Source organism: Prionailurus viverrinus, chromosome D2, assembly GCF_022837055.1.
Source record: "Prionailurus viverrinus isolate Anna chromosome D2, UM_Priviv_1.0, whole genome shotgun sequence".
NCBI lineage: Eukaryota > Metazoa > Chordata > Mammalia > Carnivora > Felidae > Prionailurus > Prionailurus viverrinus.
The window spans coordinates 56,302,667-56,317,256 of NC_062571.1; the positions used below are offsets into that span (position 1 = coordinate 56,302,667).

Consider the following 14,590-nt stretch of genomic DNA (forward strand, 5'->3'; position numbering starts at 1 on the left):
AGTACACGATCAGACCTCCTCAAGGCACTGTCAATCAGAAAAAAACCTTTAGATTATACATGGTAACATCTGATACTCCTAGGTTTGAGTCTGAACTCTGCTTTCAAGAGTTAAGTGTTAATAAAGAAAAGTGTAGCTAGGTGTTCTTAACTTGCAATCAAACTAAAAGCAAATTTCTGTCCAAGAGTGAATAAATTTCCTGTTTTAAATAATGTTTCTGCTGTGAAGACTTTTCTGGAGGTCATAAAATGTAAATTTCTTAGCCTAACTAGTTTTCACATCAAATTCAAAGCTGAAGTTGACTCAGGCATCCTGATTTCCTTAGGATGGTAATCCTGTTATGATAAGACTTGTTTCCTGTAGCTAAAGGTATATAAGACATTGAACAGTTAACAAAAATAATTAGCAATCTATGATACTCCCTCAGGCAATCCAAAGAATTATTTACCCTGAAGGTACAAGTCACATTAAATCTAGTAGGACCAATAAAAAGAGTAATGGTAAACCAGGATATACTGGAGGAATTTTAAATGATCCTATACATGCTCAGAATGCCAATAATCTATCTATAAGACTAGTCGACTAAAAAGCAGGATCCCTTAATGCTGACATTGTTTAAGATGAGCTGGGAAAATCACATGAGAAAGTCTCCATCCTTAGGAATATAATTTTAAGGTCTTTCAACAACCCTTCAGTCATAAACTGAAATACGCAAATCTACTTTCAGTACTTTTCTGGCCCCAATTACAGGGAAAACAAGAAAATGTGAAAACCCTTGAATGCTACCACAGAAAGAAACACCATGGAGCAGTACCTTTGCATCTTCCCTGTATCTCCCATCATTTCCAGGTCACAAAAGTAGAGAAGCGAGGGAGTATTTAAGATGAAGTGCTAATCTTAGCAAAAGATTTTGACAAAGAATAACAAAAATCTTAATGCAGGGTCCTTTGATAAATATTTCAGAATCAATAGAAATAAACAGCTCTCTCCTAGTCTCCTTCCAGTCCAATACTTTATCCAAAAGCCAAAAAACATGCCTTTATATTCAGCTGTAACACTATATACTCTATGTGGAGGCCTCCCATGGAGGACATTTAGGGAGTAAGGCACCTCAAAGCAAAGTAATATCAATAACTTAAATATACTCTCTCCTACATGTTCCTCAGGGCTAGCTAACTTCACAGTGAACAATGGACATAATCTATTAATTATTCCTAATTTTCAGAAATAAAATGGAAGGATTCCATAAAAGCAAAGTAGATCCCATAGCCGGTTTGGTAGACATTATGTGAAATGGGAACACAAAGTATTTTACAATGGCTGTACTATCCATTTTAAATTCCAAATACCCCACAGTAGAATATTGGCATCTATAATTAAAAATACGAAGAGATCACTTATAAGTTACCTCCTTGTCTGGCATATAAACTTCCTCCAAAATAACCATTCACTGGAGATGTAGCAGCATAGACAAATATGGCTGTACTGAGCATTGATCCCCTCCTGAAAAGGCGAAACAACATATATGGTAAGTTAAAACCAACAATTTAAAGAAAATATCATAAAGCCTATCACATTAAGGTCAGTGTAATTTCAAAGATAAATTTAACAGGAACACAAAAATATCATCCTGGACTATAAAGGATCTCAGAAGGTTGCTGAGTGAATGAATTTCTAGTTAAAACTGCACAGGCTAATACTAATTTTTTTCATCTGCAGTTAAATTTCATAATATATTCTAAACAAATATTTCACATTTCTTTGGCAAAAATGTTAGAAGCTGGCACTAAAATTGTTTTGCAACCCTGTGAACCAATCACATCATATGGATAAGGATATTCATCTGTTAAGAAAAATAATTAGAATATTCCTCTTTATAAATTGATTTAATTGCTTAAGATTTTTGCCCACTGGCAAATAAAATGGAAGTAATGTAACCTATATTAGTGTTATTACTTTAAATGGTATAACCCTGAGACTTTTCTTAGTTTTCCTTATACTATTAAAAATTTTTTTTAAAAATCCATAGGTCCAGGGGCGCCTGGTGGCTCAGTCAGTTGAGCGTCCGACTTCGGCTCAGGTCATGATCTCACAGCTCGTGAGATCGAGCCCCACATCAGGCTCTGTGCTGAAAGCTCGGAGCCTGGAGACTGCTTCGGATTCTGCGTCTCCCCTCTCTCTACCCCTCCCCTGCTCACATTCTGTCTCTCTCTCTCTCCTTCAAAAATAAATAAACATTAAAAAAAAAATTTTTTTTTAATCCATAGGTCCACAATCAACATTAACTCAGATCAACAATTTCTAATCTCTTCTTCCACTAATGGTGTCTAGGAAATTCAGATCAACCCTCCTGTTGAATAAAGCTGAACAAAATATTTTAAATGCCTAGTTGCAAAGAGAAATATTAAAATGATAAATGACAGTATCATTTGTCATAATATAGAAATGTGCTTAGGGCACCTCCTGGGTGGCTCAGGAGGTTAAGGGCCTGACTCTTGACTTCACCTCGGGTCATGATCTCGCGGGTTCATAAGATCGAGCCCGCACTGGGCTGCAGTTATAGCACGGAGCTTGCTTGGGATCTCTCTGCTTCTCCCCTACTCACACATGTGCATGTACACACACTCACTTCCTCTCTCTCAAAATAAATTAACTTCAAAAAGAATGTACTTAAACTACTAACAATAAAGACTCTTTTTGAAACTTAGCATAACTAGGAAGGTAAAATAAAGTCTGTAGATAGAGCATATAACCTTGTCAATTTGAGCTAAAGAATATTCTTTTAAAGAGAATTTACAAGAATACCACACGAATGTGTGTACTGGGATGATGTACAATTTTCATAAACTAACCACCTTCTCGGTAATAATTATTATATTTCACTGTCCACCTATATAGAATACAAAAAGATCATAAAGTCTTCAAGTATGTAGTGCTCCTCTGCCCAAACACCAATGCTGAATTTCTCAAAGTGGATGCATAGTAGTTAAAACATTACAGTATTCAATTTCCATCAATACATAGCTAGATACAAATGTGGCAGTAATATAAGAATATGTCATTCCCATGTTTTTTTTTTTTTTTAATTTTCTTTTTTTCAACGTTTATTTATTTTTGGGACAGAGAGAGACAGAGCATGAACGGGGGAGGGGCAGAGAGAGAGGGAGACACAGAATCGGAAACAGGCTCCAGGCTCTGAGCCATCAGCCCAGAGCCCGACGCGGGGCTCGAACTCACGGACCGCGAGATCGTGACCTGGCTGAAGCCGGACGCTCAACCGACTGCGCCACCCAGGCGCCCCGTCATTCCCATGTTTAAAAGACTGTGGGTCAGGGTGCCTGGGTGGCTCAGTCAGTTAAGCATCTGACTTCGGCTCAGGTCATGATCTCTTGGTCTGTGGGTTTGAGCCCCACGTCGGGCTTTGCACTGACAGCTCAGAGCCTGAAGCCTGCTTCCAATTCTGTGTCTCCCTCTCTCTCTGTTCCTCCCCTGCTTGTGCTGTCTCTCAAAAGTAAATAAATTTTTAAAAACATTAAAAATATTGTTTTCTTTAAAAAAGATCATAGGTCTCCGGGCACTTGGCTGGCTCACGACTCTGGATCTCAAGGTTATGAGTTCAAGACCCATGTTGGGTGTAGAGCTTACTTTAAAAAAAAAAAAAGTAAACAATCGTGGGTCTCAAAGTTTTTAAAATCAAAATTTGTTTTTTCAACAACTCAAACACTCTAAGTACTAACTTTTTCCTTTCAGATTATCATTAAAAAATCTGGCCCATTCTCTGTTTGTAACTAGGTATGTGAAGGTTGACAAAGGCCTAGCAATACTGAAAACCAAAAGGCTGCTTTGGTCTAAGACCAGTCTATTACCAGTCAGAAGTTCTTAATGTTAGCAGAGAGGGTTCAAAAGTATTGCTCATGTGATGGAGGGTCCAAAATGCCTACGAGGGATTTAAGCTTGCAATCCCCAGAGACACTGCACTAAGTGAAGTGTAAGTATCAGTCATGGTTTTAAAAATCAGACAGACCCTTCATCTCTTCGTTCATAAATATTCTATGGGCATTCTCCACCCAAAATACACCGTTTTCATCTACACTGTAAAATATGCTGAGGTAGGGAATTGTCCTCTTTGTTCATCTCTCCAAGACTGGAGGGGGGAAACATCTAAGGAGCTTACACTTGTCAACTCACCACTCTCCACCCAAAGTTATAGAGCAGCTGTATTTTTCCAGACTTTTCCACAGGTTCTCAAACACTATGCCTTCTCAGGAGTTATATCACACTCATAGGCATCCACATTGATACTGATCCTCTATCTACCTAAATAGTTTTTCTTCTCTGATTGCTGTGGTCATCACCAACACAAAATAATTTTCACATGTTACATTATCTGCCTTTCATCTTTTAGAATCATTCCTACTCTGAAGTGATTCTTACAAATTTCATGTGCAAGGTTTTTCATTTTCTCACCACTTTATGCTTATTATAATCTCTATTTTCATTTCCATAGCACAGCAAATTAAGAGACAAGTTGTGGCAAAAGACATATCCTTATCCATATGTAGGTTCAAATCCCAGCTTATGAACATCCCTAACAATCGTTATGATCTCAGCCATGTTACTTAACCTCTCTGAACTTTACTTTTCTAACCTGTCGAATAGAGAATACCCCTTCAAAGGATGGATGTGAAAAGTAAAAAAGCACCTAAAGTATCAAGCACCTAATGGGACACCAATGTTAGTCACTTCGATATCAAAATAATACCACTTTAATACGAATTCTATAAAAAAAAACCGAATCATATAATTAAGTATGTTCACTTCAAATTAGCACAATACAGGAAAAACATTAATAATGAAGAACAATGCATGACGTGCCTGCTAAGAAAGTTTCTTATTTCTAAAGTTGAAGGTCTATAAACAAAGAGTTTCTGCAGTAAAATGAATTGCCAAAATTGTAACCCTGACATCTGAGAAGGAACAACACAAAAACTTGAATTCTAGGAGAGGTTACCCACTCGAGACTGACTGTGCAGTGTCAATTCAGTCAGTGGGGATGAATTTAACCCAGTATTTGATGTAAAGCATGCCTTCTTGGCATTTTTGAAATGCTTTTCTTGTATTTGGGGTTTAGTTCATCTGAAATACATTATATCCTAAAATATGAACTACAAGTCAGAACACTTAAGTTTAGGTTTTGAACAATTATTTTAAAGCTTATATGGTAAACAAATTGCAAAGGTTATTTATTAAAGAAATATAACAGAAACTACAGGGGCGCCTGGGTGGCACAGTCGGTTAAGCGTCCGACTTCAGCCAGGTCACGATCTCGCGGTCCGCGAGTTCGAGCCCCGCGTCGGGCTCTGGGCTGATGGCTCAGAGCCTGGAGCCTGTTTCCGATTCTGTGTCTCCCTCTCTCTCTGCCCCTCCCCCGTTCATGCTCTGTCTCTCTCTGTCCCAAAAATAAATAAACGTTGAAAAAAAAAATTTTTTTAAAAACTACAGAGAAACCACCTTGTTGATCAATATATTCACTTGAGTTTAACACGCATTGAGTACCTTCCACACATTTAAGTAGGTACTTTGAGAATTCAAAGATAAATGAATGAAGATCCAGTCCTTGCTCTCAAGGAGCTTAAGGTCTAGAGGAAGAAACAGTAATTTAGTATTATTAAATATTTAACATAAAACTAAAGAGCCATTCTTTCAGCAACAATTTATTGCTTGTCCACCAAATGCCAGGCATATATAAGAAAGAATGCATTATGTGGGGCACCTGGGTGGCTCAGTCGGTTGAGTGATCAACTTCTGCTCAGGTCACGATCTCACGGTTTGTGAGTTTGAGCCCCGCACCGGGCTCTGTGCTGACAGCTGAGAGCCTGGAGCCTGCTTCTGATTCTGTGTGTCCCTCTCTCTCTGCCCCTCCCCCACTCATGCTCTGTCTCTGTCTCAGAAATAAACATTAAAAAAATTTAAAAAAAAAAAAAAAGAAAGAATGCATTATGAACTGAAATAGAGATAAAAGATCTAACTGGAAACAAGTGTCATTCTGATAGAGAACTTCATGGAACAACGTCTGAAATTCCTAAATTTATAATCCCTACGACCCAGGCTCAAAGTGTGTCTGCTTCACTCGTGGCTTTCTGAGCATAGGTTATAGGACCACTCAATAGGGATGTGAGATCTGTGTTAATTTTCTAATAATCCAAAGACCTCAAATCAAGAATTTCTTTTTTTTAATTTTTTTTCAATATTTATTTATTTTTGAGAGACACAGAGACAGAGTGTGAGCAGGGGAGGGGCAGAGAGAGAGGGGGACACAGAATCTAAAGCATCAAATCAAGAATTTCCTGCAACCAATTTTGTCCTCAAAGAAAAAAATGTACCAAAAACCATGTACAGGTAAGATAGATACGCAATTATTTTTCTAACTTCATGTGCCTTTTCCACTGCTCTTTTTACTATTATTTATTATTTAATAGTTATATATTAAAATTAATAAATTGAATAAACATTAAATATTTATTAAAGATTATTTATTATTTTTCTTCTGTTCTGTAGACAGTGTCCCAATTTGGAAGGTAAATACGAAGTACTAATTCAGAAACTGTAAAATTCTTGTGCTTTTTACAAAGATCTAATTGGATCTTCCGCTTTCAAAAAAAATGCCTATTCATTTTGCCAAACACCACTGGCTTATAAGTAACTCTGTTCATACCTCTAAATGGAACACAACGTTTATAACCAATGAAAATGTTCAGTAAGGTTAGTATGTTTTAGCATGTCACAGAAAAACATACTTATAGCTGAATATTATTATTCATTATTTATCTGCAGTAAGAACATTTATGCTATATTAAATTCTAAGATAATGGAAATAAGCAAATATTTAATTATAATTGACTTAAAATGGTCCAATGATTAACACTATTCAAGAACAAAAAAATAAAATTAAACACATGTACTTACTCTGTATATAAATCTTCTATCATTGCAACAATAATAACAATAAGAGACACGGCAAATATCTGACATCCAGAACCAATGAGAGAAGAAAAGATCAGTGGATGACTTGATGGCCTAAATACGTCTCCATGCACCTGCTTCCATCCATACTCATCTCCTAGGTCTCTATCCTATATACACAAATATGGAGAGAGAAAAGAAAAGCATTTGGAATAAAATTAAAATACATAAAGTAGGTGAAAAATTACAATTCCAGTTTTAAGTTCCCTCCTTCCAAACTTACAGCTATTTAAAGGGATTCAAAATACCGAGAAAAGACATTTCAAATTTAACATAATCACTGCAAGGGCTCCTGGTGACTCAGTCAGTTAAGCATCTGACTCTTGATTTCAGCTCAGGTCACGATCTCATGGTTCAAGAGATCTAGCACAGAGCCTGCTTGGGATTCTGTCTCTCCCTCTCTCTCTGCCCCTCCCCTACTTGAGCTCTCCTTCTCTCTCTTTCAAAATAAATAAACTTTAAAAAATAAAATAATCACTGCCTTAATAACTTATAATGTTAAAATATTATGGCATTTACTGAGGTTCAGGAAGGTGGCTCCCAGTTGTGTTCAGAGAATATCAAAAAATGGAAAAGAAAAGGTCTAGGAGCAAACACAAATGGTCAAAATGGGAGAAGAGCACACCGGCTCTCTGAACATTCTTATTCTTGTCATTTATATCATGCCTGTGGCTCATACATAATGAGGGGCCAGGTGGAGAATCAAACAGAAAACAAAGATTGAAACCAGTACTTAGATGCCCTAACAATGCAGAAATGTCTTTTATAGCCTGGAATCTAAGACAATATATGAGGAAATATCAGTTAAATATTATCTGTTAAATATTAGTTAACTGCCTACAGCACTTTTGAAAAAGGATTCAATTTTTCCTTTTCAACCTGAGTAAAGAAGTATCTAAAACATTATTTCTTAAATATCAGTCCCTTAAGATAATCTGGCTTTTTGCCTGGGGGTGATCCTGGTCAGACATATCTAAAAAGCACCAAATACATAATACACATTAACATATTAATTCAGTTTTAACCTGTTTAACTCTTTTCCAAACTTATTTAATGATGGAATGTATCTACATAGCACAGCCATTAATATTTTACAGAACACACTTTTGCTCATTTACAACATTGTATATAATATAGTAAAAGAATTTAGAAAGTGAACCTGCCCTCTGAACCCACTAAACCAAATGTAAATGAATCCTTTCGCCCACTCCCTGAATTTAATGCAGTATTTAACAGTATTAGAGAGATGTCAATACAGGTCTACAACTTCATAGCTACAATTCTGAAATCAAAAGCTCTGAAAACTGGAAGTCTGCTTCAGAGTTGGACACATTCTTATTTGGTGGCAAAACCTGGTGCCACCAGGTGCCACCATTCTTATTTGGTGGCAAAAACAGTGAAGAGGTTATTTGTACTGTATACTTATCTCACTTAAGGTGAACATTCAATGTTTTTTCTGGAAAAAAAATTAATATATTTGATTATGGGGCACGTAATCAGAATATGTAAAAACAATATATTTGATTAGAGATCCCTCAGGAACTTTTACACCTTTCTAAAACCTGAAAATTCTGAATTCTGACACTCATGTGACTTACATGCCAACATTCAAAATAAGAGTTAAATCATTATTATAAATAAATGTAAAACGTTTGCTCACCATATCATCCATCTCTTCTTCTTTACTGTACCTGGCATAATCTTTTCTTAGAGTTCTCATTAAAATCATTGAAACTAAGCCCACCAAGAAGATAACCATCATGAAAGAGTTGAAAATTGAGAACCAATGAATCTAAAATAACAGAAAATAACACATTACTGACATGAATTATTAATCACAAAATTCATAGGCTACATGATGACAACAGCATGTTAGTGCAAAAAAAAAAAAATCTTTTAAAACTTTTACATAAAAATCCAAACTTGAGACTCACTGGGGATGAGTATTCACTATGCAAAGAGATTGGGTTTCTTTACAGTAAACTTCAGGTGCATTAAAAACATGATATTATATACAGATTTTCACAATCAATTTTACTGTACGAAGTACAATCTGACCACACAGCATATGCTAGTTAGCATTACACAGAAAGAACACAGACTTTGGAGTCAAACAGGCCTCGGTTTTAACCCAGATTCTGCCGATTTTCTAGCTATGTGACCCCGGTTCTCTATATCAAAAATACTATCTTGATTTGTATGGTTTAACAACATGTATAAGAAGTATGATACCATGTCTGGCACAGAGCAGCAAATATTCAAAAAATGTTAGTTCCCTTCCCTCTAACTGAGCAACAATGTGAAAACCTCCTTAGGACACCAAGACTGAACCATCACAGTTGGCTGCCCTGGATTTAGTCCGCCTTCCTGAATGTATGCTTCACTTGCTCCCAGTTCATCTTCTCCACCCCATCACCTTATCCACTCCCTTGTAACTCTGCTACCCACGGGAGAGAGAACAACGAGATACCCCGTTGTATCCCGATGTTCCCAAGACTCTTGACTTTTATTTCACCCACACATCTGTCACAGATTTATGTCCACACTCTGCTTTATAATCACAAGGCACCACTGTATCTCTGAGTGCATCTCAGAACTCGAAGCATCTGACTTCAAATTCCTTTATATTTTAATTCCCGTAAGTTCCTTAAGGATGGCTTCAAAATTTCACCTCTCTCACCAAGGCCCCCATTTCCTTTATTTTTCTGCATTTATCTTCCTAGCCTTTCACTCCTTCCATCAATTTCCTAGATGTTGCCTCCTCTTAAGTCAAGCCTTCCCCTAAGCTTTACACCTCTTTCATTCCTTGAGGTGTTTTTGAGATGCTTTGTGCTCTCTTCTTGCACCCCTAAATTTGCACCTTTCTCCACCATCAGCAATCTCCAAAAGTCCCTATCTATAATGCTATCTACTCCCTGGTGTGGTTATATGGCTCAAACAAGGTAATAAATGTAAAGCATATAGCTTAGTGCCTAGCTCATAGTAAAACACTGAAAAAATTGACAAGCTGCTATTTCTATTAATATCTTTTAAAGTGCTTGTTTGATCTTCTGTCCCCTCATTCTTCCCATCTTCTTCTTACCTCCCTCCTTTCAATGCCAATACTTTTCAAATGAGACGACACATACTACTTCTCCCCTCCCACCCGGCCTCCCCCAAATGATAGAATCTCACCATGCCCCACGAAATGTCTCTTACAGGCCTGCAATGAACTTTTAAACCGATTCAGCAGTCAATGAGCTGTCCACTCTCCCTGCCACATCGGACCTCTACTGCCAGTGCACCATCCTCCCTGACTGACTGCCCCTTCTCCTCTTTCATCTTCGGTGCGTGCTCCTCCCACCTTATGAACGTTTCCAGAAGCTCCAGTCTTGGTACTCTGCTGTGACTTCTTCAGACTCTCAGAACCTATAACTGGTGTTCCAATGATGATGGTAACACCCTCACCCTCAACCCCCACCGGGACTCAAATTTCTAGCCTTCTTCCTCATTCATGTTTCGTACTTGTACTAAACATCATCGTTTTTAGTTCAATGTCTTTCTGGAATTTCAGACTTAGACTGCCCTAAAGTAAACTCATAATCTTCTGCCTCACATATAACTTGCTTCTGATTTCTAACTGCTGCTAATGGTACTAACACTTGGCTTTGAAAGTTTAGAATTATCTCTGCCTCTTCCTTCTCCTTAATCCTTCCTAAGTAATAATTAGTAAGCTTTTGTTTTCCTTTGATATGTCTCTTGTATATCTATCCCTTCCTCTCCATTCCCATCCCATTACCGCACACCTGGAGGTAGCCCTAATGGTTTCCTAATTAGTCTTCTTTAATCATGGTCTCTGCCCTTCCTTCCAATCTATCCAAAAAAAGTTACCCGATCTTTCTGAAACATCATTTTCATATACCACTTCTCTATTTTAAAACTGATGGTGACGGGGCGCCTGGGTGGCTCAGTCGGCTAAGCGTCTGACTTTGGCTCAGGTCATGATCTCCCAGCTCATGAGTTCGAGCCCCGCGTCGGGCTCCGGGCTGACAGCTCGGAGCCTGGAGCCTGCTTCAAATTCTATGTCTCCCTCTCTCTCTGTTCCTCCCCTGCTCATGCTCGGTCTCTCTCTCCCTCAAAAATAAATTAAAAAAAACATTAAAAAAAAATTTTTTTTTAAAAACTGATGGTGACAGGGGCGCCTGGGTGGCGCAGTCGGTTAAGCGTCCGACATCAGCCAGGTCACGATCTCGCGGTCCGTGAGTTCGAGCCCCGCGTCAGGCTCTGGGCTGATGGCTCAGAGCCTGGAGACTGTTTCCAATTCTGTGTCTCCCTCTCTCTCTGCCCCTCCCCCGTTCATGCTCTGTCTCTCTCTGTCCCAAAAATAAATAAAAAACGTTGAAAAAAAAATTTAAAAAAAAAAAAAACTGATGGTGACATTCCCTATTTTCTCACATATCAAATCTAAACTATTTTCCCTAATATTCTGTACCCCTTGTAATATGGCTCCCTCACCTTCTCTAGCCAACCTTTCACTCCACTGCATCCTACATTCCATCAGGCCTATCCTTCTTCAGCGACCCACAAGTACAGCACACTCGTGTCCACCTGTATCCTTCTCATAATTTCTTCTCACATAGGATCTACTTCTATCCACTTCTGTAAATTCTATCTACTGTTTAAAGCCCAACTCAAAAACCCTCCCTTCTATAAAACTTCTCATCTACATATCCCATTAGTCATAGATGTACTCCTGCTCTAAACTCCTACAGGTACATACACAGAATATTTAACATGAAGGATGTACTGTCTTGTACTTAGGACAGATTTTAACTTGGGCCAGTATGCTGAGTATGCGCACTAGGGTGAAGGGCAGCCTTGGCTCTGTTCCCCACCCTGACACTTCAGCCAAGTGACAAACTCTGTGGCTCTCCCTGAAGAACAGGAAATGGTCAATTGCCTCTGCCTCTTCATAAAATCATTTTTTCCTCCATTTAATAATTTATTTATTGAATACCTACTAAAATTATAAAGGAAATAATGAATGTATTGTTTTGAAATATGTGCAATAAAGGATTACATAAGATTTAACATAAAAGTATCATTCAAGATTTTTCAAAGGAGTCTGCAATTATAGGTTTCTCCAAAGATTTGATTTTGTTCCACCCTGAGAAATTAATGACCCAGAAAAGGACAAGAGAGAAAAATGATACAGATGTTTCATATCTTCTTTCAGTCAATTTACCAAATTTTTGAAAAGAAAAGAAGTTTTATATAGTTACTATTTAGTAGTAAGAAAAATACACCTAAAATGCAAAACTTTCAACAAAGCTCCCTGCTATTTTCTCATCTAAGATACAAATTTTAAACCAATACCTATTAAAATGTACTATCAGCCTGACATTTTATAATATTCTGATTCCAAAAACTACAAAATACTATTACGATTTTGAAATTATTGTAGCAAGAGAAATATTTCTTAAAAATAATAAAGAAACTAGGGGCACCTGGGTGGCCCAGTCGGTTAAGCATCTGACTCATGATCAGATCAGGTCATGATCCGATTGGCTCAGATCATGATCTCACGGTTTCATGGGTTTGGGCCCTGCGTTGGGCTCTGTGCTGACAGCGTGGAGCCTGCTTGGGATTCTCTCTCCCTCTTTCTCTCTGCCCCTCCCTAACTTGTGCTCTCACTTTCTCTCAAAATAAATAAGCATTAATAAATTAAAAAAAAAAAAAAACTAATAAGGAAACCAGATGTCACAAAGGGGTTACTATGAACGGCTGACTCCAGCACCTCTTAGTGTTGCTAACCCTAAAGCAGCACCCCTGGTTTGCCATAAACTTTATAACACTGGAGAGAAAGAACTAACTGTACCCCAGTACTACCACTTATTAAGCACCTGCTATGTGTCAAACACTGAACTAGGTGCTTTATAATGCACTATCAAATGGACTATCACAACTCTGCACACTATGACGATCCTTGCTTCATTATTAAGGAGACAGAGCTGAGGAACTGAGTAATGTGGCCACAGTTATAGTGGGTGGCAGAGACAGAATGTGTATCCAGCTCGAGCTCTTAAGCCTGTGCTTGTAGTCACTGTCCTGGAAACAATCCCTGCTCTTACACAGTAGATCCTACCCCTCCCGCCTACTGAAGGAACATACTGCAGTAATTCTCCTCCCTCTTTGCTGCGCTGTTAGCTTTGCACTCACTGCTGAACACTTCCACGCATGTTTCTCTTTATCTCAAAAGAAAATCTCCGGACTCTATCCTTCCTACTACTACACCATTTCTTTGCTCCCTTTAGCTGCCAAACTTACAGTCTCCAAAACCTCTCCTCCATGCTCTCTTACACCAGCTCTGTTCAGATTTTGTCCCACTCCTATACCAAAACCGCTCTTTGTCAAGTTCACTGATGACTCCAAATGAATTCAACAGTCACTTTCACCTTACCTGACCCAGCAGCAACAATCCAGAACCAATCTCTCTATCCTCTATGATACACTTTCTTCATGTGGCTTCCAGAACACCACACAAGCTTTTTTTTCCTCCCTCCTCTATTGGTATCTCCTCAGAGCCCTGAGGGGCTTCTCCTACTCTTCCCCTAAGCTTTTCTTACTGCCCCCAGGACTCAGTCCTTGGCCCTCTTCTATTTATACATACTCTTCCTTGGTGATTGCATCCAATCTCACGACTCCTTCAAGGCTGTACTCAAATGTCCACATCAGAGGCTTACCCTGAGCACCATATTCAAACCACAACCAGCCTTGCCTGTGGCATTCTTGCTCACTGCTCTTTTTTGATGGACGTATCTTTGAACACACTATAGCCTTAACTTACCATGTTTATTACATGTCTCCCTCTACAAGAAGGGTAAACTCCAAGAGGGTGCAGATCTTTGACTTTCATTCTCTAATGTATTCCTCTTACTCACTACTGTGCTTGACACATAACAGGTGCTCAATTAATAACTACTGAAAGGAGAAATATGCTACACCGCTCTACCAGTGAAAATGCCAAATGGCAACCTTTCCCCCAAGTCACCAGTACCCGATGGCACGAGAAACAAGGCAGGCTCAGGTGTTCCAGTAGGGAATGTTAGTTGAGAGCCCTCATATTTTCAGATATTATCTAAACATTGAAGTTATTTGTGCCTCTACCTTCAAACATGTTCAGAACTACCTAAACACTATATCTGAAAAGAACACACCAGGAGTAGGGAAGTGGAGATTGGGGCGGAAATTTTAGGTCCAGGAGTAGCATGCTAAATCATTCAGCAATGACTAAATCCCAAATAGCTTAATTTTTTCTCCTAGGACCCAGAGGAAGATTAGAAGTAGTGACGGGTTCTGGTGAAGTCTGGCAGCAATGATACAAATTTCAAACCACAAAAGCTTCGGAGCCATCTCAAACACAGATTACTAAGAAACTTCAGAATTCCAATCTAAAAGATCAGGTCAAAAGGCATAAGCTGCAACTCAGGAAAAAAGTCAGAAGAATGGATACATCTCCTTATATCATGTTGTCCTTTCATCTCCATCCTTGAAGGAGGGAACCACTACGATAAAAACTTTTTTCCTG

The 14,590-nt window shown here is 38.4% G+C and overlaps 1 protein-coding gene across 1 annotated transcript in view; it reads right to left on the reverse strand.

Moving 5' to 3' along the window:
- The window catches only part of TM9SF3 (transmembrane 9 superfamily member 3), a 75,917-nt gene that overhangs the window by 28,733 nt on the left and 32,594 nt on the right, over positions 1-14,590 (reverse strand). The window contains exons 6-8 of the mRNA XM_047825092.1: positions 8,684-8,815; positions 6,967-7,133; positions 1,409-1,503 (exon numbers count right to left, since the gene is read on the reverse strand). Of these exons, the coding sequence (XP_047681048.1) occupies positions 1,409-1,503; positions 6,967-7,133; positions 8,684-8,815 (394 nt within the window). The remainder of the gene's footprint in view (positions 1-1,408; positions 1,504-6,966; positions 7,134-8,683; positions 8,816-14,590) is intronic.